General features: G+C 45.2%; 1 protein-coding gene across 1 annotated transcript in view; it reads left to right on the forward strand.

The window, feature by feature from the left end:
- The first annotated feature begins 397 nt into the window (after positions 1–397).
- The window catches only part of LOC128705161 (roundabout homolog 2), a 41,899-nt gene continuing 16,469 nt past the window's right edge, over positions 398–25,827 (forward strand). Inside the window, exon 1 of the mRNA XM_070094619.1 lies at positions 398–1,164. Within this exon, the coding sequence (XP_069950720.1) occupies positions 1,113–1,164 (52 nt within the window). The 5' untranslated portion in view covers positions 398–1,112. The remainder of the gene's footprint in view (positions 1,165–25,827) is intronic.

The raw sequence follows: 25,827 nt of genomic DNA on the forward strand, positions 1-25,827 counted from the left end.
ACAACCTGGTTGATCAGGCCCTGATCCACCAGGAGAGCTGGTCAACGTATGGGCAGTGGGGGCGTTGACCCTGGCACATCCTCCAGCCAGAACATACGTGTAAATTACCTACGATAACCCCAAAACAGTCACGAACTTATTTGCATTAGGTTCCAAGTTAATAATACAACTAATGTCTACAATACCTCACGATACTATAGAAAAAATAACGAAATATCGTAAAGCAGGTCACCAGTTCGCTAAAAATAACGAAATATCGTAAAGCAGGTCACCAGTTCGCTGGAGTGTGGCCAGTAACGTCAACGTTCTGAACACTGTACTGTACTGTAACGTGCGTCTCTTTGACAGGTGGAGCCGTAGCCCCGCCTGCAGCGTCCAGACTCCTCCCACACGTCCCACCGTCGATACCAAGTACCAAATAATCTTGCACAGTCTATACCAACCTCAGTGTGAGTCAGACTCTTGTAGAGGGAGGAGTATACCAGGTATCCTCTCTATATCCCCTCCGTCTCTCATGGGAGGGATGTACGTCTCAGTACATTCTCTTGTGTACAACGATACCTAACTCCCGCTAACTAGTTATATAAGGATTAAAGCGAGTGGAAGTTAGTGAGGATCCCGTGGTAGTGAGGATCCAGTGGAAGTTACTGAGGATCCCGTGGAAGTTAGTGAGGATCCCGTGGTAGTGAGGATCCCGTGGTAGTGAGGATCCAGTGGAAGTTACTGAGGATCCCGTGGAAGTTAGTGAGGATCCCGTGGTAGTGAGGATCCCGTGGTAGTGAGGATCCCGTGGAAGTTACTGAGGATCCCGTGGAAGTTACTGAGGATCCCGTGGAAGTTACTGAGGATCCCGTGGAAGTTCGTGAGGATCCCGTGGTAGTGAGGATCCCGTGGAAGTTACTGAGGATCCCGTGGAAGTTAGTGAGGATCCCGTGGTAGTGAGGATCCCGTGGTAGTGAGGATCCAGTGGAAGTTACTGAGGATCCAGTGGAAGTTACTGAGGATCCCGTGGAAGTTCGTGAGGATCCCGTGGTAGTGAGGATCCCGTGGAAGTTACTGAGGATCCCGTGGTAGTGATCCCGTGGAAGTGAGGATCACGTGGAAGTTAAGCCATGTACACAGTACAGCTCCTGGTCCTGCTGGCAGTCACCATCGCACAAGAAGGTAAAATCCTCACATACAACATTCTTATTTTTAAGGGAACTGTCCAGAAATATTTCCACAGACACAGAAATACATAGATTATTATACATAGATACATAGCAGCATATGTGTAGATTATTATACATAGATACATAGCAGCATATGTGTAGATTATTATACATAGATACATAGCAGCATATGTGTAGATTATTATACATAGATACATAGCAGCATATGTGTAGATTATTATACATAGATACATAGCAGCATATGTGTAGATTATTATACATAGGCATATGTATTATTATACATAGATACATAGAGCATATGTGTAGATTATTATACATAGATACATAGCAGCATATGTGTAGATTATTATACATAGATACATAGATTAGCATATGTGTAGATTATTATACATAGATACATAGCAGCATATGTGTAGATTATTATACATAGATACATAGATACATAGATTATTATACACAGATACATAGATTATTATACATAGATACATAGATTATTATACATAGATACATAGATTATTATACATAGATACATAGATTATTATACACAGATACATAGATTATTATACATAGATACATAGATTATTATACACAGATACATAGATTATTATACATAGATACATAGATTATTATACATAGATTATTATACACAGATACATAGATTATTATACAAAGATACATAGATTATTATACACAGATACATAGATTATTATACACAGATACATAGATTATTATACAAAGATACATAGATTATTATACATAGATACATAGCAATATATGTGTAGATTATTAACCAGGAAGACCCAGAAAAATTGTGTTTAGAATTTCAACTCAGGTAAATATCTTAACTATGTGCTGTTGGAGACAATGTAATTAGGTACGTAAGGTTATTTAGGTGCAGGTTAGGTTAGGTAAGTATCGTCAGGAAACATAAGTGTTCCCTGACGCTGGTCTTAGTTATTTGATGGCCCCACAGCTGGAGGTTTTGGTTGTCTGACCGATGCCTTCCGCTGGCTTACCCTTCCACCCCTTTAATTTTTTTGTTAGGTACACATAACTGCAAGTGTAGGTGATAACAGTTATTATGCTCACTAATTTATGTGTAAATTACCCACCACGATAACCTCAAGACTAACACTGTGACCTAGTCAAGACTAACACTGTGACCTAGTCAAGACTAACACTGTGACCTAGTCAAGACTAACACTCTGACTTAGTCAAGACTAACACTGTGACTTAGTCAAGACTAACACTCTGACTTGACTTAAGAAATCTAACACTGTGACTTAGTCAAGACTAACACTGTGCGCTAGCCACTAGTCCAATGACTAACCCGTATGGTTTACTTAGTCAAGACTGTGACCTAGTCAAGACTAACACTGTGACTTAGTCAAGACTAACACTGTGACTTAGTCAAGACTAACACTGTGACTTAGTCAAGACTAACACTGTGACTTAGTCAAGACTAACACTGTGACTTAGTCAAGACTAACACTGTGACTTAGTCAAGACTAACACTGTGACTTAGTCAAGACTAACACTGTGACTTAGTCAAGACTAACACTGTGACTTAGTCAAGACTAACACTGTGACTTAGTCAAGACTAACACTGTGACTTAGTCAAGACTAACACTGTGACTTAGTCAAGACTAACACTGTGACTTAGTCAAGACTAACACTGTGACTTAGTCAAGACTAACACTGTGACTTAGTCAAGACTAACACTGTGACTTAGTCAAGACTAACACTGTGACTTAGTCAAGACTAACACTGTGACTTAGTCAAGTCTAACACTGACTTAGTCAAGACTAACACTGTGACTTAGTCAAGACCAACACAGTGACTTAGTCAAAACTAACACTGACTTAGTCAAGACTAACACTGACTTAGTCAAGACTAACACTGTGACTTAGTCAAGTCTAACACCGACTTAGTCAAGACTAACACTGTGACTTAGTCACTGACTTAGTCAAGACTGACTTAAAGACTAACACTGTGACTTAGTCAACACTAACACTGACTTAGTCAACACTAACACTGACTTAGTCAAGACTAACACTGTGACTTAGTCAAGACTAACACTGTGACTTAGTCAAGACTAACACTGTGACTTAGTCAAGACTAACACTGTGACTTAGTCAAGACTAACACTGTGACTTAGTCAAGACTAACACTGTGACTTAGTCAAGACTAACACTGTGACTTAGTCAAGACTAACACTGTGACTTAGTCAAGACTAACACTGTGACTTAGTCAAGACTAACACTGTGACTTAGTCAAGACTAACACTGTGACTTAGTCAAGACTAACACTGTGACTTAGTCAAGTCTAACACTGACTTAGTCAAGACTAACACTGTGAATTAGTCAAGTCTAACACTGACTTAGTCAAGACTAACACTGTGACTTAGTCAACACTAACACTGTGACTTAGTCAAGACTAACACTGAGACTTAGTCAACACTAACACTAACACTGTGTTGGTCAAGACTAACACTGTGACTTAGTGAACACTAACACTGACTTAGTCAAGACTAACACTGTAACTTAGTCAAGTCTAACACTGACTTAGTCAAGACTAACACTGTGACTTAGTCAAGACTAACACTGTGACTTAGTCAAGACTAACACTGTGACTTAGTCAAGACTAACACTGTGACTTAGTCAAGACTAACACTGTGACTTAGTCAAGACTAACACTGTGACTTAGTCAAGACTAACACTGTGACTTAGTCAAGACTAACACTGTGACTTAGTCAAGACTAACACTGTGACTTAGTCAAGACTAACACTGTGACTTAGTCAAGACTAACACTGACTTAGTCAAGACTAACACTGTGACTTAGTCAAGACTAACACTGTGACTTAGTCAAGACTAACACTGTGACTTAGTCAAGACTAACACTGTGACTTAGTCAAGACTAACACTGTGACTTAGTCAAGACTAACACTGTGACTTAGTCAAGACTAACACTGTGACTTAGTCAAGACTAACACTGTGACTTAGTCAAGACTAACACTGTGACTTAGTCAAGACTAACACTGTGACTTAGTCAAGACTAACACTGTGACTTAGTCAAGACTAACACTGTGACTTAGTCAAGACTAACACTGTGACTTAGTCAAGACTTAGTCAAGACACTGTGACTTAGTCAAGACTAACACTGTGACTTAGTCAAGACTAACACTGTGACTTAGTCAAGACTAACACTGTGACTTAGTCAAGACTAACACTGACATAGTCAAGACTAACACTGCGACATAGTCAAGACTAACACTGTGACTTAGTCAAGACTAGACTTAGTCAAGACTAACACTGTGACTTACTCAAGACTAACACTGTGACTTAGTCAAGACTAACACTGTGACTTAGTCAAGACCAACACTGTGACTTAGTCAAGACTAACACACTTAGTCAAGACTTAGTCAAGACTAACACTGTGACTTAGTCAAGACTAACACTGTGACTTAGTCAAGACTAACACTGTGACTTAGTCAAGACTAACACTGTGACTTAGTCAAGACTAACACTGTGACTTAGTCAAGACTAACACTGTGACTTAGTCAAGACTAACACTGTGACTTAGTCAAGACTAACACTGTGACTTAGTCAAGACTAACACTGTGACTTAGTCAAGACTAACACTGTGACTTAGTCAAAACTAACACTGTGACTTAGTCAAGACTTAGTCAAGACTAACACTGTGACTTAGTCAAGACTAACACTGTGACTTAGTCAAGACTAACACTGTGACTTAGTCAAGACTAACACTGTGACTTAGTCAAGACTAACACTGTGACTTAGTCAAGACTAACACTGTGACTTAGTCAAGACTAACACTGTGACTTAGTCAAGACTAACACTGTGACTTAGTCAAGACTAACACTGTGACTTAGTCAAGACTAACACTGTGACTTAGTCAAGACTAACACTGTGACTTAGTCAAGACTAACACTGTGACTTAGTCAAGACTAACACTGTGACTTAGTCAAGACTAACACTGTGACTTAGTCAAGACTAACACTGTGACTTAGTCAAGACTAACACTGTGACTTAGTCAAGACTAACACTGTGACTTAGTCAAGACTAACACTGTGACTTAGTCAAGACTAACACTGTGACTTAGTCAAGACTAACACTGTGACTTAGTCAAGACTAACACTGTGACTTAGTCAAGACTAACACTGTGACTTAGTCAAGACTAACACTGTGACTTAGTCAAGACTAACACTGTGACTTAGTCAAGACTAACACTGACTTAGTCAAGACTAACACTGTGACTTAGTCAAGACTAACACAGTGACTTAATCAAGACTAAGACTGTGACTTAGTCAAGACTAACACTGTGACTTAGTCAAGACTAACACTGTGACTTAGTCAAGACTAACACTGTGACTTAGTCAAGACTAACACTGTGACTTAGTCAAGACTAACACTGTGACTTAGTCAAGACTAACACTGTGAATTAGTCAAGACTAACACTGTGACTTAGTCAAGACTAACTCTGTGACTTAGTAAAGACTAACACTGACTTAGTCAAGACTAACACTGACTTAGTCAAGACTAACACTGTGACTTAGTCAAGACTAACACTGTGACTTAATCAAGACTAAGACTGTGACTTAGTCAAGACTAACACTGTGACTTAGTCATGATTAACACTGTGACTTAGTCAAGACTAACACTGTGACTTAGTCAAGACCAACACTGTGACTTAGTCAAGACTAACACTGTGACTTAGTCAAGACTAACACTGTGACTTAGTCAAGACTAACACTGTGACTTAGTCAAGACTAACACTGTGACTTAGTCAAGACTAACACTGTGACTTAGTCAAGACTAACACTGTGACTTAGTCAAGACTAACACTGTGACTTAGTCAAGACTAACACTGTGACTTAGTCAAGACTTAGTCAAGACTAACTGTGACTTAGTCAAGACTAACACTGTGACTTAGTCAAGACTAACACTGTGACTTAGTCAAGACTAACACTGTGACTTAGTCAAGACTAACACTGTGACTTAGTCAAGACTAACACTGTGACTTAGTCAAGACTAACACTGTGACTTAGTCAAGACTAACACTGTGACTTAGTCAAGACTAACACTGTGACTTAGTCAAGACTAACACTGTGACTTAGTCAAGACTAACACTGTGACTTAGTCAAGACTAACACTGTGACTTAGTCAAGACTAACACTGTGACTTAGTCAAGACTAACACTGTGACTTAGTCAAGACTAACACTGTGACTTAGTCAAGACTAACACTGTGACTTAGTCAAGACTAACACTGTGACTTAGTCAAGACTAACACTGTGACTTAGTCAAGACTAACACTGTGACTTAGTCAAGACTAACACTGTGACTTAGTCAAGACTAACACTGTGACTTAGTCAAGACTAACTCTGTGACTTAGTCAAGACTAACACTGTGACTTAGTCAAGACTAACACTGACTTAGTCAAGACTAACACTGTGACTTAGTCAAGACTAACACAGTGACTTAGTCAAGAGTAACACTGACTTAGTCAAGACTAACACTGCGACATAGTCAAGACTAACACTGTGACTTAGTCAAGACCAACACTGTCACTTAGTCAAGACTAACTCTGTGACTTAGTCAAGACTAACACTGTGACTTAGTCAAGACTAACACTGCGACTTAGTCAAGACTAACACTGACTTAGTCAAGACTAACACTGTGACTTAGTCAAGACCAACACAGTGACTTAGTCAAAACTAACACTGACTTAGTCAAGACTAACACTGTGACTTAGTCAAGTCTAACACCGACTTAGTCAAGACTAACACTGTGACTTAGTCAAGACCAACACTGTGACTTAGTCAAGACTAACACTGTGACTTAGTCAACACTAACACTGACTTAGTCAAGACCAACACTGTGACTTAGTCAAGACTAACACTGTGACTTAGTCAAGACTAACACTGTGACTTAGTCAACACTAACACTAACACTGTGTTGGTCAAGACCAACACTGTGACTTAGTCAAGACTAACACTGTGACTTAGTGAACACTAACACTGACTTAGTCAAGACTAACACTGTGAATTAGTCAAGTCTAACACTGACTTAGTCAAGACTAACACTGTGACTTAGTCAACACTAACACTGACTTAGTCAAGACTAACACTGTGACTTAGTCAAGACCAACACTGTGACTTACTCAAGACTAACACTGTGACTTAGTCAAGACTAACACTGTGACTTAGTCAAGACCAACACTGTGACTTAGTCAAGACTAACACTGTGACTTAGTCAAGACTAACACTGTGACTTAGTCAAGACTAACACTGTGACTTAGTCAAGACTAACACTGTGACTTAGTCAAGACTAACACTGTGACTTAGTCAAGACTAACACTGTGACTTAGTCAAGACTAACACTGTGACTTAGTCAAGACTAACACTGTGACTTAGTCAAGACTAACACTGTTAGTCAAGACTAACACTAATTAGTCAAGAACACTGACTTAGTCACTAACACTGTGACTTAGTCAAGACTTAGTCAAGACTAACACTGTGACTTAGTCAAGACCAACACTGTGACTTACTCAAGACTAACACTGTGACTTAGTCAAGACTAACACTGTGACTTAGTCAAGACCAACACTGTGACTTAGTCAAGACTAACACTCTGACTTAGTCAAGACTAACACTGTGACTTAGTCAAGACTAACACTGTGACTTAGTCAAGACTAACACTGTGACTTAGTCAAGACTAACACTGTGACTTAGTCAAGACTAACACTGTGACTTAGTCAAGACTAACACTGTGACTTAGTCAAGACTAACACTGTGACTTAGTCAAGACTAACACTGTGACTTAGTCAAGACTAACACTGTGACTTAGTCAAGACTAACACTGTGACTTAGTCAAGACTAACACTGTGACTTAGTCAAGACTAACACTGTGACTTAGTCAAGACTAACACTGTGACTTAGTCAAGACCAACACTGTCACTTAGTCAAGACTAACTCTGTGACTTAGTCAAGACTAACACTGTGACTTAGTCAAGACTAACACTGACTTAGTCAAGACTAACACTGTGACTTAGTCAAGACTAACACAGTGACTTAGTCAAGACTAACACTGTGACTTAGTCAAGACTAACACTGTGACTTAGTCAAGACTAACACTGTCACTTAGTCAATACCAACACTGTCACTTAGTCAAGACTAACACTGTGACTTAGTCAAGACTAACACTGTGACTTAGTCAACACTAACACTGACTTAGTCAAGACCAACACTGTGACTTAGTCAAGACTAACACTGTGACTTAGTCAAGACTAACACTGTGACTTAGTCAAGACTAACACTGTGACTTAGTCAAGACTAACACTGTGACTTAGTCAAGACCAACACTGTCACTTAGTCAAGACTAACACTGTGACTTAGTCAAGACTAACACTGACTTAGTCAAGTCTAACACTGTGACTTAGTCAATACTAACACAGTGACTTAATCAAGACTGAGACTGTGACTTAGTCAAGACTAACACTGTGACTTAGTCAAGACTAACACTGTGACTTAGTCAAGACTAACACTGTGACTTAGTCAAGACCAACACTTTAATTTATAAGTACTAGGGTTATGGGCACTCCCAAGCTTCAGAACCTTGCACTTATCTACATTGAACTGCATCTGCCACTTTTCTGACCAAGAATAGAGTTTGTTTAAATCCTCCTGAAGTTCCCTAACATCTACGTTTGAATCAATTATCCTACCTATCTTTGTGTCATCGGCGAATTTGCTCATATCACTAGTAATTCCCTCATCAAGATCATTGATATATATTATAAACAACAACGGGCCCAAGACTGATCCCTGTGGAACGCCACTTGTTACAGATCCCCACTCGGATTTAACCCCATTTATGGACACTCTCTGCTTCCTGTCAGTGAGCCATGACTCGATCCACGAGAGCACTTTTCCCCCAATGCCATGGGCTGCCACTTTCTTTAACAGTCTATGGTGCGGAACTCTATCAAAAGCCTTACTAAAATCTAAGTAAATAATATCAAATTCTTTATTGTGGTCAACAGCCTCAAAAGCTTTACTGAAGAAAGTCTGTGACTAAGTCAAGACTAACACTGTAACTTAGTCAAGACTAACACTGTGACTTAGTTGTAGTGTAGTGTAGTTGTAGTAGTGAACGCTGTCAAGATGGGGAGTCAGTGTAGCTGTAGCAGTGAACACTGTCAAGATGGGGAGTCAGTGTAGCTGTAGCAGTGAACACTGTCAAGGTGGGGATTCATTGTAGCTGTAACAGTGAACAATGTCAAGGTGGGGAGTCAGAGAAAATGTTGCAATGAACACTGTCAAGCTGGGGAGTTAGTGCAGTTGCAGCAGTGAACACTGTCAAGGTGGTGAGTTAGTGTAGCTGTAGCAGTGAACACTGTCAAGGTGGGGAGTCAATGTAATTGTAGTAGTGAACAATGTCAAGGTGGGAAGTCAGAGTAGCTGTAGAAGTGAACACTGTCAAGGTGGGGAGTCAGAGTAGCTGTAGTAGTGAACACTGTCAAAGTGGGGAGTCAGTGTACTTGTAATAGTGAACCCTGTCAAGGTGTGGAGTCAGTGTAGTTGTTGTAGTGAACACTGTCAAGGTGGAAAGTCAGAGTAGCTGTAGTAGTGAACACTGCCAAGGTGGGGAGTCAGTGTAGTTGTAGTAGTGAACACTGTCAAGGTGGGGAGTCAGTGTAGCTGTAGTAGTGAACACTGTCAAGGTGAGGAGTCAGTGTAGTTGTAGTAGTGAACACTGTCAAGGTGGTGAGACAGTGTAGCTGTAGCATTGAACACTGTCAAGGTGAGGAGTCAGTGTAATTGTAGTAGTGCACACTGTCAAGGTGGTGAATCAGTGTAGCTGTAGCAGTGAACACTCTCAAGGTGAGGAGTCAGTGTAATTGTAGTAGTGAACGCTGTCAAGGTGGTGAGTCAGTGTAGTTGTAGAAGTGAACACTGTCAAGATGTTGAGCCAGTGTAGCTGCAGCAGTGAACACTGTCAAGGTGGGGAGTCAGTGTAGTTGTAATAGTGAACGCTGTCAAAGTGAGGAGTCAGTGTAATTGTAAAAGCGAGCACTGTCAAGGGGGGTGAGTCAGTGTAGCTGTAGCAGTGAACACTGTCAAGGTATGGAGTCAGTGTAGTTGTGTTTGTGAACACTGTCAAGGTGTGGAGTCAATGTAGCAGTAGTAGTGAACTCTGTCAAGGTGGTGAGTCAGTGTAGCTGTAGCAGTGAACACTGTCAAGGTGATGGGTCAGTGTAGCTGTAGCAGTAAACACTCTCAAGGTGGGGAGTCAGTGTAGCCGTAGTGGTGAACATTTTGATGGTGTGGAGTCAGTGTAACTGTAGCAGTGAACACTGTCAAGTTCGAGAATCAGTGTAGCTGAAGAAGTGAACACTCTCAAGGTGAGGAGTCAGTGTAGCTGTAGCAGTGAACACTGTCAAGATGGGGAGTCAGTGTAACTGTGGCAGTGAAAACTGTCAAGGTGGGGATCCAGTGTAGCTGTAGCAGTGAACACTGTCAAGGTGGGGATTCAGTGTAGCTGTTGCAGTGAACACTGTCAAAGTGGGGAGTTAGTGCAGTTTTAGCAGTGAACACTCTCAAGGTGGTGAGTCAGTGTAGTTGTAGTAGAGGACACTGTCAAAGTGAGGAGTCAGTGTAGCTGTAGCAGTGAACACTGTCAAGATAGGGATTCATTGTAGCTGGAGCAGTGAACACTGTCAAGATGGGGAGTCATTGTAGTTTTAGCAGTGAACACTGTCAAAGTGGGGAGTCAGTGTAGCTGTAGCAGTAAACACTGTCAAGGTGAGCAGTCAGTGTAGCTGGTACATTGAACACTGTCAAGATGGGGAGCCAGTGTAGCTGTAGCAGTGAACACTGTCAAGGTAGGGATTCATTGTAGCTGGAGCAGTGAACACTGTCAAGGTGGGGAGTCAGTGTAGTTGTAGTAGTGAACACTGTCAAGGTGGTGAGTCAGTGTAGTTGTAGCAGTGAACACTCTCAAGGTGGTGAGTCAGTGTAGTTGTAGCAGTGAACACTGTCAAGGTGGTGAGTCAGTGTAGTTGTAGCAGTGAACACTGTCAAGGTGGTGAGTCAGTGTAGTTGTAGCAGTGAACACTCTCAAGGTGTGGAGTCAGTGTAGTTGTAGTAGTGAACACTGTCAAGGTGGGGAGTCAGTGTAATTGTAGTAGTGAACACTGTCAAGGTGGTGAGTCAGTGTAGCTGTAGCAGTGAACACTGTCAAGGTGGGGAGTCAGTGTAGTTGTGGTAGTGAACACTGTCAAGGTGGGGAGTCAGTGTAGCTGTAGCAGTGAACATTGCCAAGGTGGGGAGTCAGTGTAGTTGTAGTAGTGAACACTGTTAAGGTTGTGAGTCAGTGTAGCTGTAGCAGTGAACACTGTCAAGGTGGGGAGTCAGTGCAATTTTTGTAGTTAATACTGTCAAGGTTGGGAGTCAGTGTAGCTGTAGCAGTGAACACTGTCAAGGTGGTGAGCCAGTGTAGCTGAAGTAGTGAACACTGTCAAGGTGGGGAGTCAGTGTAATTGTAGTAGTGAAAACTGTCAAGGTCTGGAGACAGTGAAGCTGTACTAGTGAACACTGTCAAGGTGGGGGGTCAGTGTAGTTGTAGCAGTGAACACTGTCAAGGTGGGGAGTCAGAGTTGCTGTAGTAGTGAACACTGTCAAGGTGAGGAGTCAGTGTAGTTGTAGTAGTGAACACTGTCAAGGTGGTGAGTCAGTGTAGGTGTAGCAGTGAACACTGTCAAGGTGGGGAGTCAGTGTAGCTGTTGTGGTGAACATTGTGATGGTGCGGAGTCAGTGTAGCTGTAACAGAGAACACTGTCAAGGTGGGGAGCCAGGATAGATGTAGAAGTGAACACTGGCAAGGTGGGGAGTCAGTGTTGCTGTAGCAGTGAACATTGTCAAGGTGGGGAGTCAGTGTAGATGTAGAAGTAAACCTGTCAAGGTGGGTAGTCAGTGTAGTTGTAGCAGTGAACACTGTGAAGGTGGAGAGCCAGTGTAGCTGTAGCAGCGAACACTGTCAAGATGGGGAGTCAGTGTAGCTGTAACAGTGAACACTGTCAAGGTTGGAATTAAGTGTAGCTGTTGCAGTGAACACTGTCAAGGTGTGGAGTTAGTGCAGTTGTAGCAGTGAACACTCTCAAGGTGGGGAGTCAGTGTAGTTGTAGTAGTGAACACTGTCAAGGTGGGGAGTCATTGCAGTTTCAGCAGTGAACACTGCCAAGGTGCGGAATCATTGTAGCTGTATCAGTAAACACTGTCAAGGTGAGCAGTCAGTGTAGCTGTAGTGGTGAACATTGTTATGGTGAAGAGGCAGTGAAGCTGTGGCAGTGAACTCTGTCAAGGTTGGGAGCCAGGACAGATGTAGAAGTGAACACTGGCAAGGTGGGGAGTCAGTGTTGCTGTAGCAGTGAACATTGTCAAGGTGAGGAGTCAGTGTAGATGTAGCAGTGAACACTGTCAAGGTGGTGAGTCAGTGTAGTTGTAGCAGTGAACACTGTCAAGGTGGTGAGTCAGTGTAGATGTAGTAGTGAAGGTGGGGAGTCACTGTAGCAGTGAGCACTGTCAAGGTGGTGAGTCAGTGTAGTTGTAGCAGTGAACACTGTCAAGGTGGTGAGTCAGTGTAGTTGTAGCAGTGAACACTGTCAAGGTGGTGAGTCAGTGTAGTTGTAGCAGTGAACACTGTCAAGGTGGTGAGTCAGTGTAGTTGTAGCAGTGAACACTGTCAAGGTGGTGAGTCAGTGTAGATGTAGCAGTGAACACTGTCAAGGTGGGGAGTCAGTGCAGATTTTGCAGTGAACACTGTCAAGGTGGTGAGTCAGTGTAGCTGTAGCAGTGAACACTGTCAAGGTGGGGAGTCAGAGTAGCTGGAGTAGTGAACACTCTCAAGGCGGGGAGTCAGTGTAGCTGTAGTAGTGAACACTGCCAAGGTGGGGAGTCAGTGTAGTTGTAGTAGTGAACACTGTCAAGGTGGGGAGTCAGTGTAGCTGTAGTAGTGAACACTGTCAAGGTGGTGAATCAGTGTAGCTGTAGCAGTGAACACTCTCAAGGTGAGGAGTCAGTGTAGTTGTAGTAGTGAACGCTGTCAAGGTGGTGAGTCAGTGTAGTTGAAGTAGTGAACACTGTCAAGGTGGTGAGTCAGTGTAGCTGTAGCAGTGAACACTGTCAAAATGGGGAGTCAGTGTAGTTGTGGTAGTGAACACTGTCAAGGTGTGGAGTCAATGTAGCTGTAGTAGTGAACACTGTCAAGGTGGTGAGTCAGTGTAGCTGTAGCAGTGAACACTGTCAAAATGGGGAGTCAGTGTAGTTGTGGTAGTGAACACTGTCAAGGTGTGGAGTCAATGTAGCTGTAATAGTGAACACTGTCAAGGTGGTGAGTCAGTGTAGCTGTAGCAGAGAACACTGTCAAGGTGGCGAGTCAGTGTAGCTGTAGCAGTAAACACTGTCAAGGTGGGGAGTCAGTGTAGCTGTAGCAGTGAACACTGTCAAGGTGGGGAGCCAGTGAAGATGTAGAAGTGGACATTGTCAAGGTGGGGAGTCAGAGTAGATGTAGAAGTGAACCTGTCAAGGTGGGTAGTCAGTGTAGTTGTAGGAGTGAACACTGTCAAGGTGGAGAGTCAGTGTAGCTGTAGCAGTGAACACTCTCAAGGTGAGTAGTCAGTGTAGCTGTAGCTTTGAACACTCTCAAGATGGGGAGTCAGTGTAGCTGTGGCAGTGAACTCTGTCAAGGTGGGGATTCAGTGTAGCTGTGGCAGTGAACTCTGTCAAGATGGGTATTCAGTGTAGCTGTTGCAATGAACACTGTCAAAGTGCGGAGTTACTGCAGTTGTAGCATTGAACACTCTCATGGTGCTGAGTTAGTTTAGTTGTAGTAGTGAACACTGTCCTGGTGGGGAGTCAGTGTAGTTTTAGCAGTGAACACTGTCAAGGTGGGAAGTCAGTGTAGTTGTAGTAGTGAACACTGTCAAGGTGGGGAGTCAGTGTAGCTGGTACAGTGAACACTGTCAAGATGGGGAGCCAGTGTAGCTGTAGCAGTGAACACTGTCAAGGTGGGGATTCATTGTAGCTGTAGCAGTGAACACTGTCAAGGTGGGGAGTCAGTGTAGTTGTTGTAGTGAACACTGTCAAGGTGGGGAGTCACTGTAGCTGTAGCAGTGAACACTCTCAAGGTGGTGAGTCAGTGCAGCTATAGTAGTGAACACTGTCAAGTTGGGGAGTCAGTGTAGTTGTGGTAGTGAACACTGTCAAGGTGGTGAGTCAGTGTAGCTGTAGCAGTGAACACTCTCAAGGTGTGGAGTCAGTGTAGTTGTAGTAGTGAACACTGTCAAGGTGGGGAGTCAGTGTAATTGTAGTAGTGAACACTGTCAAGGTGGTGAGTCAGTGTAGCTGTTGCAGTGACCACTGTCAAGGTGGGGAGTCAGTGCAGTTGTGGTAGTGAACAATGTCAAGGTGGGGAGTCAGTGTAGCTGTAGCAGTGAATATTGCCAAGGTAGGGAGTCAGTGTAGTTGTAGTAGTGAACACTGTCAAGGTGGTGAGTCAGTGTAGCTGTAAAAGTGAACACTGACAAGGTGGGGAGTCAGTGTAGCTGTAGCAGTGAACACTGTCAAGATGGGGAGACAGTGTAGCTGTAGCAGTGAACACTGTCAAGGTGGGGAGTCAGTGTAGCTGTAGCAGTGAACACTGTCAAGGTGGAGATTCAGTGTAGCTGTAGCAGTGAACACTGTCAAGGTGGGGAGTCAGTGTAGTTGTAGTAGTGAACACTGTCAAGGTGGGGAGTCAGTGTAGCTGTAGCAGTGAACACTGTCAAGGTGGGGAGTCAGTGTAGCTGTAGCAGTGAACACTGTCAAGGTGGGGATTCATTTTAACTGTAGAAGTGAACACTGTCAAGGAGAGGAGTCAGTGTAGCTGTAGTAGTGAACACTGTCAAGATGTGGAGTCAGTGTAGCTGTAGCAGTGAACACTGTCAAGGTGGGGAGTCAGTGTAGCTGTAGCAGTGAACACTGTCAAGGTGGTGAGTTAGTGTAGTTGTAGCAGTGAACACTGTCAAGGTAGGGAGTCAGTGTAGGTGTAGCAGTGAACACTGTCAAGGAGGGGAGTCAGTGTAGCTGTGGCAGTGAACACTGTCAAGGTGGGTAGTCAGCGTAGCTGTAGCAGTGAACACTGTCAAGATGGAGAGTCAGTGTAGCTGTGGCAGTGAACACTGTCAAGGTGGGTAGTCAGCGTAGCTGTTGCAGTGAACACTGTCAAGATGGAGAGTCAGTGTAGCTGTAGCAGTGAACACTCTCAAGCTGTGGATGCATTGTAGCTGTAGCAATGAACACTGTCAAGGTGGGGAGTCAGTGTAGCTGTAGCAGTGAACGCTGTCAAGGTGGGGAGTTAGTGTAGTTGTAGCAGTGAACACTGTCAAGGTGGGGAGTCAGTGAAGGTGTAGCAGTGAACACTGTCAAGGAGGGGAGTCAGTGTAGTTGTGGCAGTGAACACTGTCAAGGTGGGTAGTCAGCGTAGCTGTAGCATTGAACACTGTCAAGGTGAGGAGTCAGTGTAGCTGTAGCAGTGAACACTGTCAAGATGTAGAGTCAGTGTAGCTGTAGCAGTGAACACTCTCAAGGTGGGGATGCATTGTACCTGTTGCAGTGAACACTGTCAAGGTGTGGAGTCAGTCTAGCTGTAGCAGTGAACACTGTCAAGGTGGGGAGTCAGTGTAGCTGTAACAGTGAACGCTGTCTAGGTGGGAAGTCAGTGTAGCTGTAGTAATGAACACTATCAAGGTGAGGAGTCAGTGTAGGTGTAGTAGTGAACACTGTCAGGGTGGGGAGCCAGTGTAGTTGAAGTAGTGAACACTGTCAAGGTGGGGAGTCAGTGTAGCTGTAGTAGTGAACACTGTCAAGGTGAGGAGTGAGTGTAGTTGTAGTAGTGAACACTGTCAAGGTTGTGTGTCAGTGCAGTTGTAGTAGTGAACACTGTGAAGGTGGGGAGTCAGTGTAGTTGTAGTGAACACTCTCAAGGTTTGGAGTCAGTGTAGTTGTAGTAGTGAACACTGTCAAGGTGGGGAGTCAGTGTAGTTGTAGTAGTGAACACTGTCAAGGTGGGGAGTCAGTGTAGTTGTAGTAGTGAACACTGTCAAGGTGGTGAGTCAGTGTAGTTGTAGCAGTGAACACTGTCAAGGTGGTGAGTCAGTGTAGTTGTAGCAGTGAACACTGTCAAGGTGGTGAGTCAGTGTAGTTGTAGCAGTGAACACTGTCAAGGTGGTGAGTCAGTGTAGTTGTAGCAGTGAACACTGTCTAGATGGGGAGTCAGTGTAGTTGCGGTAGTGAATACTGACAAGGTGGGGAGTCAATGTAGTTGTAGTAGTGAACACTGTCAAGGTGGGGAGTCAGTGTAGTTGTAGTAGTGAACACTGTCAAGGTGGGGAGTCAGTGTAGCTGTAGCAGTGAACACTGTCAAGGTGGGGAGTCAGTGTAGTTGTAGTAGTGAACACTGTCAAGGTGGGGAGTCAGTGTAGTTGTAGTAGTGAACACTGTCAAGGTGGTGAGTCAGTGTAGCTGTAGCAGTGAACACTGTCAAGATGGTGAGTCAGTGTAGCTGTAACAGTAAAGACTGCCAAAGTGGGGAGTCAGTGTAGCTGTAGTGGTGAACATTGTGATGGTGGGGAGTCAGTGTTGCTGTAGCAGTGAACATTTTCAAGGTGTGAAGTAAGTGTAGATGTAGAAGTGAAAACTGTCAAGGTGGGAAGTCAGTGTAGATGTAGAAGTGAACCCTGTCAAGGTGGGTAGTCAGTGTATTTGTAGCAGTGAACACTGTCAAGGCGGGGAGTCAGTGTAGCTGTAGCAGTGAACATTCCCAAGGTGGTGAGTCAGTGTAGCTGTAGTAGTGAACATTGTCAAGTTGGGGAGTCAGTGTAGTTGTGGTAGTGAACACTGTCAAGGTGGTGAGTCAGTGTAGCTGTAGCAGTGAACACTCTCAAGGTGTGGAGTCAGTGTAGTTGTACTATTGAACACTGTCAAGGTGGGGAGTCAGCGTAATTGAAGTAGTGAACACTGTCAAGGTGGGAAATCAATGTAGCTGTAGCAGTGAACATTGCCAAGGTTGGGAGACAGTGTAGCTGTTGAGGTGAACATTGTCAAGGTGCTGATTCAGTGTAGATGTAGAAGTAAACCTGTCAAGGTGGGTAGTCAGTGTAGTTGTAGCAGTGAACACTGTGAAGGTGGAGAGTCAGTGTAGCTGTAGCAGTGAACACTGTCAAGATGGGGAGTCAGTGTAGCTGTAGCAGTGAACACTGTCAAGGTGGGGAGTCAGTGTAGCTGTTGCAGTGAACACTGTCAAGGTGTGGAGTTAGTGCGGTTGTAGCAGTGAACACTCTCAAGGTGGGGAGTCAGTGTAGTTGTATTAGTGAACACCGTCAACGTGGGGATTCTTTGTAGTTGTAGCAGTGAACACTGTCAAGGTGGGGAGTCAGTGTAACTCTAGCAGTGAACACTATCAAGGTGGTGAGTCAGTGTAGTTGTAGTAGTGAACACTGTCAAGGTGGCGAGTCAGTGTAGCTGTAGCAGTGAACACTCTCAATGTGGTGTGTCAGAAGCTGTAGTAGTGAACACTTTCAAGGTGGGGAGCCTGTGTAGTTGTAGTAGCGAACACTCTCAAGGTGGGGAGTCAGTGTAGTAATAGTGAACGCTGTCAAGGTGGGGAGTCAGTGTAATTGTAGTAGTGAACACTGTCAATGTGGAGAGTCAGTGTAGCTGTAGCAGTGAACACTGTCAAGGTGGGGAGTCAGTTTAGTTGTTTTAGTGAACACTATCAAGGTGTGGAGTCAATGTAGTTGTTGTAGTAAAAACTGTCAAGGTGGTGAGTCATTGTAGCTGTAGCAATGGACACACTCAAGGTAGGGAGTCAGTGTACATGTAGCAGTGAACACTGTCAAGGTGTGGAGCCAGTGTAGATGTGGAAGTGAGCACTGGCAAGGTTGGGAGTTAGTGTAGCTGTGGCAGTGAACATTGTCAAGGTGGGGAGCCAGTGTAGATGTAGAAGTGAACACTGTCAAGGTGGAGAGTCAGTGTAGCTGTAGCAGGGAACACTCTCAAGGTGAGGAGTCAGTGTAGCTGTAGCAGTGAACACTGTCAAGGTGGGGATTCAATGTAGCTGTTGTAGTGAACACTGTCAATGTGGGGAGTTAGTGTAGTTGTAGCAGTGAACACTGTCAAGGTATGGAGTCAGTGAAGTTGTTGTAGTGAACACTGTCAAGGTTGGGAGTTATTGTAGTTTTAGCAGTGAACACTGTCAAGGTGGGAAGTCAGTGTAGCTGTAGCAGTGAACACTGTCAAGGTGGGGTTTCATTGTAGCTGTAGCAGTGAACACTGTCAAGGTGATGAGTCAGTGTAGCTGTAGTAGTGAACACTGTCAAGGTGGGGACTCAGTGTAGTTGTAGTAGTGAACACTGTCAAGGTGGTGAGTCAGTGTAGCTGTAGCAGTGAACACTGTCAAAGTGGGGAGCCAGTGTAGTTGTATTAGTGATCTCTGTCAAAGTAGTGAGCCCGTGTAGCTGTAGTAGCGAACACTCTCAAGGTGGGGAGTCAGTGTAGTAATAGTGAACGCTGTCAAGGTGGGCAGTCAGTGTAATTGTAATAGTGAACACTGTCAATGTGGAGAGTCAGTGTAGCTGTAGCAGTGAACACTGTCAAGGTGGGGAGTCAGTTTAGTTGTTTTAGTGAACACTGTCAAGGTGTGCAGTCAATGTAGTTGTTGTAGTGAAAACTGTCAAGGTGGTGAGTCAGTGTAGCTGTAGCAATGGACACTCTCAAGGTGGGGAGTCAGTGTAGCTGTAGCAGTGAACTCTGTCAAGGTGGGGAGTCAGTGTATGTGTGTTGGTGAACATTGTGATGGACGGGAGTCAGTGTAGCTGTAGCAGTGAACACTGTCAAGGTGTGGAGCCAGTGTAGATGTGGAAGTGAGCACTGGCAAGGTTGGGAGTTAGTGTAGCTGTAGCAGTGAACATTGTCAAGGTGGGTAGTCAGTGAAGATGTAGAAGTGAACACTGTCAAGGTGGAGAGTCAGTGTAGCTGTAGCAGGGAACACTCTCAAGGTGAGGAGTCAGTGAAGCTGTAGCATTGAACACTGTCAAGGTGGGGATTCAATGTAGCTGTTGTAGTGAACACTGTCAATGTCGGGAGTTAGTGTAGTTGTAGCAGTGAACACTGTCAAGGTATGGAGTCAGTGAAGTTGTAGTAGTGAACACTGTCAAGGTGGGAAGTCAGTGTAGCTCTAGCAGTGAACACTGTCAAGGTGGGGATTCATTGTAGCTGTAGCAGTGAACACTGTCAAGGTGACGAGTCAGTGTAGCTGTAGTAGTGAACACTGTCAAGGTGGGGACTCAGTGTAGTTATAGTAGTGAACACTGTCAAGGTGGTGAGTCAGTGTAGCTGTAGCAGTGAACACTGTCAAGGTGGGGAGCCAGTGTAGTTGTATTAGTGATCTCTGTCAAGGTGGTGAGTCAGTGTAGTTGTAGTAGTGAACACTGTCAAGGTGGAGAGTCAGTGTAGCTGTAGCAGTGAACACTGTCAAGGAGGGGAGTCAGTGTAATTGTAGTAGTGCACACTATCAAGGTGATGAGTCAGTGAGTGTAGATGTAGCAGTGAACACTGTCAAGGTGGGGAGTCAGTTTAGTTGTAGTAGAGAACACTGTCAGGGTGGTGAGTCAGTGTAGATGTAGTAGTGAACACTGTCAAGGTGGAGAGTCAGTAAAGCTGTAACAGTGAACACTGTCAAGGTGGGGAGTCAGTGTAGTTGTAGTAGTGAACACTGTCAAGGTTGTGAGTCAGTGTAGCTGTAGCAGTGAGTACTCTCAAGGTGGGGAGTCAGTGTAGATGTAGTGGTGAACATTGTGATGGTGGGGAGTCAGTGTAGCTGTAGCATTGAACACTGTCAAGTTGGGGAGCCACTGTAGATGTAGAAGCGAACGCTGGCAAGGTGGAGAGTCAGTGTAGCTGTAGCAGTGAACATTGTCAAGGTGGGGAGTCAGTGTAGATGTAGAAGTGAACACTGTCAAGGTGGGGAGTCAGTGTAGATGTAGAAGTGAACCCTGTCAAGGTGTGTAGTCAGTGTAGTTGTAGCAGTGAACACTGTCAAGGTGGTGAGTCAGTGTAGTTGTAGCAGTGAACACTGTCAAGGTGGTGAGTCAGTGTAGTTGTAGCAGTGAACACTGTCAAGGTGGTGAGTCAGTGTAGTTGTAGCAGTGAACACTGTCAAGGTGGTGAGTCAGTGTAGTTGTAGCAGTGAACACTGTCAAGGTGGTGAGTCAGTGTAGCTTTGGGGAGTCAGTTTAGTTGTGGCAGTGACCACTGTCAAGGTGTGGAGTCACTGTCGTGGTTGTAGTGAAAACTGTCAAGGTGGTGAGTCAGTGTAGCTGTAGCAATGGACACTCTCAAGGTGGGGAGTCAGTGTAGCTGTAGCAGTGAACTCTGTCAAGGTGGGGAGTCAGTGTAGGTGTGTTGGTGAACATTGTGATGGACGGGAGTCAGTGTAGTTGTAGCAGTGAACACTGTCAAGGTGTGGAGCCAGTGTAGTTGTGGCAGTGAACACTGTCAAGGTGAAGAGTCAGTGTAGCTGTTGCAGTGAACACTGTCAAGATGGGGAGTCAGTGTAGCTGTAGCAGTGAACACTCTCAAGATTGGGATTCAGTGTAGCTGTAGCAGTGAACACTGTCAAGGTGGGGATTCATTGTAGCTGTAGCAGTGAACACTGTTAAGGTTGGGAGTCAGTTAGTTACCATTTTGTCCTATGCACAAGTCTGTTAGACACTAGGCCTGTTGTACATGCGTGTGTGCGTGTGTGTGGGTGTGAGTGTGTGTGTGTGTGTGTGTGTGTGTGTGTGTGTGTGTGTGTGTGTGTGTGTGTGTGTGTGTGTGTGTGTGTGTGTGTGTGTGTGTGTGTGTGTGTGTGTGTTAGTGTAGTTGTAGTAGTGAACACTCTCAAGGTGGGGAGACAGCGTAGCTGAAGCAGTGAACACTGTCAAGGTGAGGAGTCAGTGTAACTGTAGCAGTGAACACTGTAAAGATGGGGAGTCAATGTAGCTGTAGCAGTGAACACTGTCAAGGTGGGGAGCTAGTGTAGCTGTAGCAGTGAACACTGTCTAGTGGACGAGTCATTGTAGCTGTAGCAGTGAACACTGTCAAGGTGGGGAGTCAGTGTAGTTTTAGTAGCGAACACTGTCAAGATGGGAAGTCAGTGTAGCTGTAGCAGTGAGCACCGTCAAGGTGGGGATTCATTGTAGCTGTAGCAGTGAACACTGTCAAGGTGGGGATTCATTTTAACTGTAGCAGTGAACACTGTCAAGGTGAGGAGTCAGTGTAGCTGTAGTAGTGAACACTGTCAAGATGGGGAGTCAGTGTAGCTGTAGCAGGGAACACTGTCAAGGTGGGGATTCATTGTAGCTGTAGCAGTGAACACTGTCAAGGTGGGGAGTCAGTGTAGCTATAGCAGTGAACACTGTCAAGGTGAGGAGTTAGTGTAGTTGTAGCAGTGAACACTGTCAAAGTGTGGAGTCAGTGTAGGTGTAGCATTGAACACTGTCAATGAGGGGAGTCAGTGCAGTTGTGGCAGTGAACACTGTCAAGGTGAGTAGTCAGCGTAGCTGTAGCAGTGAACACTGTCATGGTGAGCAGTCAGTGTAGCTGTAGCAGTGAACACTGTCAAGATGGAGAGTCAGTGTAGCTGTAGCAGTGAACACTCTCAAGGTAGGGATGCATTGTAGCTGTAGCAGTGAACACTGTCAAGGTGGGGAGTCAGTGTAGCTGTAGCAGTGAACACTGTCATGATGGGGAGTCAGTGTAGTTGCAGTAGTGAACACTCTGAAGGTGGGGAGTCAGTGTAGTTGTAGTAGTGAACACTCTGAAGGTGGTGAGTCAGTGTAGCTGTAGCAGTGAACACTGTCAATGTGGGGAGTCAGTGTAATTGTAGTAGTGAACACTGTCAATATGGGGAGTCAGTGTAGTTGCAGTAGTGAACACTCTGAAGGTGGGGAGTCAGTGTAGTTGTAGTAGTGAACACTGTCAAGGTGGTGAGTCAGTGTAGGTGTAGTAGTGAACACTGTCAAGGTGTGGAGTCAGTGTAGCTGTAGTAGTGAACACTGTCAAGTGATGAGTCAGTGTAGTTGTAGTAGTGAACACTGTCAAGGTGGTGAGTCAGTGTAACTGTAGTAGTGAACATTGTCAAGGTGGGGAGTCAGTGTAGCTGTAGCAGTGAACACTGTCAAGGTGTTGAGCCAGTGTAGCTGTAATAGTGAACACTCTCAAGGTGGGGAGTCAGAGTAGCTGTAGCAGTGAACACTGTCAAGGTGTTGAGCCAGTGTAGCTGTAATAGTGAACACTGTCAATGTGGGGAGTCAGAGTAGCTGTAGTAGTGAACACTCTCAAGGTTGGGAGTCAGTGTAATTGTAGTAGTTAACACTCTCAAGGTGGGGAGTCAGTGTAGTTGTAGTAGTGAACACTGTCAAGGTGGGGAGTCAGTGTAGTTGTAATAGTGAACACTGTCAAGGTGGGGAGTCAGAGTATTTGTAGTAGTGAACACTGTCAAGGTGGGGAGTCAGTGTAGTTGTAGTAGTGAACGCTGTCAAGGTGGTGAGTCAGTGTAGTTGTAGTAGTGAACACTGTCAAGGTGGTGAGTCAGTGTAGCTGTAACAGTGAACACTGTCTAGGTGGGGAGTCAGTGTAGTTGCGGTAGTGAACACTGCCAAGGTGGGGAGTCAGTGTTTTTGTAGTAGTGAACACTGTCAAGGTGGTGAGTCAGTGTAGTTGTAGTAGTGAACACTGTCAAGGTGGTGAGTCAGTGTAGCTGTAACAGTGAACACTGTCTAGGTGAGCAGTCAGTGTAGTTGCGGTAGTGAACACTGCCAAGGTGGGGAGTCAGTGTTTTTGTAGTAGTGAACACTGTCAAGGTGGTGTGTCAGTGTAGTTGTAGTAGTGAGCAGTCTCAAGGTAGGGAGTCAGTGTAGTTGTAGTAGTGAACACTGGCTAAGGTGGGGAGTCAGTGTTTTTGTAGTAGTGAACACTGTCAAGGTGGTGAGTCAGTGTAGTTGTAGTAGTGAGCAGTCTCAAGGTAGGGAGTCAGTGTAGTTGTAGTAGTGAACACTGGCTAAGGTGGTGAGTCAGTGTAGTTGTAGTAGTGAACACTGGCTAAGGTGGTGAGTCAGTGTATTTGTAGTAGTGAACACTGTCAAGGGGAATATCACATGCAGAGTAACAACAGACACAAAGCAATAGCCTTCCTGGAGAAATGACAAGATATGCCACGGCAGGGAGAGAAGAAATGAGAGAGGAAATACTGATGGAACAGAGTCATAATAAAGAGGGGCGGGGGGCGGGGTCAGGGGGCGGTAGTAACACACATGCATAACAAAACAGTTCAATGAAACACACATGTAACACAGTACAGATGTGCCAGACATACAACTACAGAGCAACACAGGTGAGGGAAATAAATGTTAAGAACACAGGAAAGAGAGACCGAGTCAGTGATGCATAACAGTACTACAGCTGGGGCTGGTTACCTGGAGACTACCTGCTGTCTACCTGCTTGTTACCTGGAGTCTAATTGCTGTCTACCTGCTGGTTACCTGGAGACTACCTGCTGTCTACCTGCTTGTTACCTGGAGTCTAATTGCTGTCTACCTGCTGTCTACCTGCTGGTTACCTGGAGTCTACCTGCTGTCTACCTACTGGTTACCTGGAGTCTAACTGCTGTCTACCTGCTGGATACCTGGAGTCTAACTGCTGTCTACCTGCTGGTTACCTGGAGTCTACCTGCTGTCTACCTGCTGGTTACCTGGAGTCTACCTTCTGTCTACCTGCTGGTTGCCTTTAGTCTACCTGCTGTCTACCTGCTGGTTACCTGGAGTCTACCTGCTGGTTACCTGGAGTCTACCTGTTGTCTACCTGCTGGTTACCTGGAGTCTACCTACTGTCTATCTGCTGGTTACCTGGAGTCCACCTGCTGGTTACCTGGAGTCTACCTCCTGTCTACCTGCTGGTTGCCTGGAGTCTACCTGCTGTCTACCTGCTGGTTACATGGAGTCTACCTGCTGGTTACCTGGAGTCTACCTGCTGTCTACCTGCTGGTTACCTGGAGTCTACCTGCTGTCTACCTGCTGGTTACCTGGAGTCTACCTGCTGTCTACCTGCTGGTTACCTGGAGTCTACCTGCTGTCTACCTGCTGGTTACCTGGAGTCTACCTGCTGGTTACCTGGAGTCTACCTGCTGTCTACCTGCTTTTACCTGGAGTCTACCTGCTGGTTACCTGGAGTCAACCTGTTGTCTACCTGCTGGTTACCTGGAGTCTACCTGCTGTCTACCTGCTGGTTTCCTGGAGTGTACCTCCTGTCTACCTGCTGGTTACCTGGAGTCTACCTGCTGTCTACCTGCTGGTTACCTGGAGTCTACCTGCTGTCTACCTGCTGGTTACCTGGAGTCTACCTCCTGTCTACCTGCTGGTTACCTGGAGTCTACCTGCTGTCTGCCTTCTGGTTACCTGGAGTCTACCTGCTGTCTACCTGCTGGTTACCTGGAGTCTACCTGCTGTCTACCTGCTTGTTACCTGGAGTCTGCCTGCTTGTTACCTGGAGTCTACCTGCTGTCTACCTGCTTTTACCTGGAGTCCACCTGCTGGTTATCTGGAGTCTACCTGTTGTCTACCTGCTGGTTACCTGGAGTCTACCTGCTGTCTACCTGCTGGTTTCCTGGAGTGTACCTCCTGTCTACCTGCTGGTTACCTGGAGTATGCCTCCTGTCTACCTGCTGGTTACCTGGAGTCTACCTCCTGCCTACCTGCTGGTTACCTGGAGTCTATCTGCTGTCTACCTGCTGGTTACCTGGAGTCTACCTGCTGGTTACCTGGAGTCTACCTGCTGGTTACCTGGAGTCTACCTGCTGTCTATCTGCTGGTTACCTGGAGTCTACCTGCTGGTTACCTGGAGTCTACCTGCTGTCTACCTGCTTTTATCTGCAGTCTACCTGCTCTCTACCTGCTGGTTACCTGGAGTCTACCTGTTGTCTACCTGCTGGTTACCTGGAGTCTACCTGCTGTTTACCTGCTGGTTTCCAGGAGTCTACCTCCTGTCTACCTGCTGGTTACCTGGAGTCTACCGCCTGTCTACCTGCTGGTTACCTGGAGTCTACCGCCTGTCTACCTGCTGGTTACCTGGAGTCTACCTGCTGTCTAGCTGCTGGTTACCTGGAGTCTACCTCCTGTTTACCTGCTGGTTACCTGGAGTCTACCTGATGGTTACCTGGAGTTTACCTGCTGTCTACCTGCTGGTTACCCGGAGTCTACGTCCTGTCTATGTGCTGGTTACCTGGAGTCTTCCTCCTGTCTACCTGCTGGTTACCTGGAGTCTACCTGCTGTCTACCTGCTGGTTACTTGGAGTCTACCTGCTGTCTACCTGCTGGTTACCTGGAGACTACCTGTTGTCTACCTGCTGGTTACCTGAAGTCTACCTGCTGTCTACCTGCTTGTTACCTGGAGTCTACCTGCTGTCTACCTGCTGGTTACCTGGAGTCTACCTGCTGGTTACCTGGAATCTACCTCCTGTCTATGTGCTGGTTACCTGGAGTCTACCTTCTGTCTACCT

The sequence above is a fragment of the Cherax quadricarinatus genome, chromosome 46, assembly GCF_038502225.1.
Source record: "Cherax quadricarinatus isolate ZL_2023a chromosome 46, ASM3850222v1, whole genome shotgun sequence".
NCBI lineage: Eukaryota > Metazoa > Arthropoda > Malacostraca > Decapoda > Parastacidae > Cherax > Cherax quadricarinatus.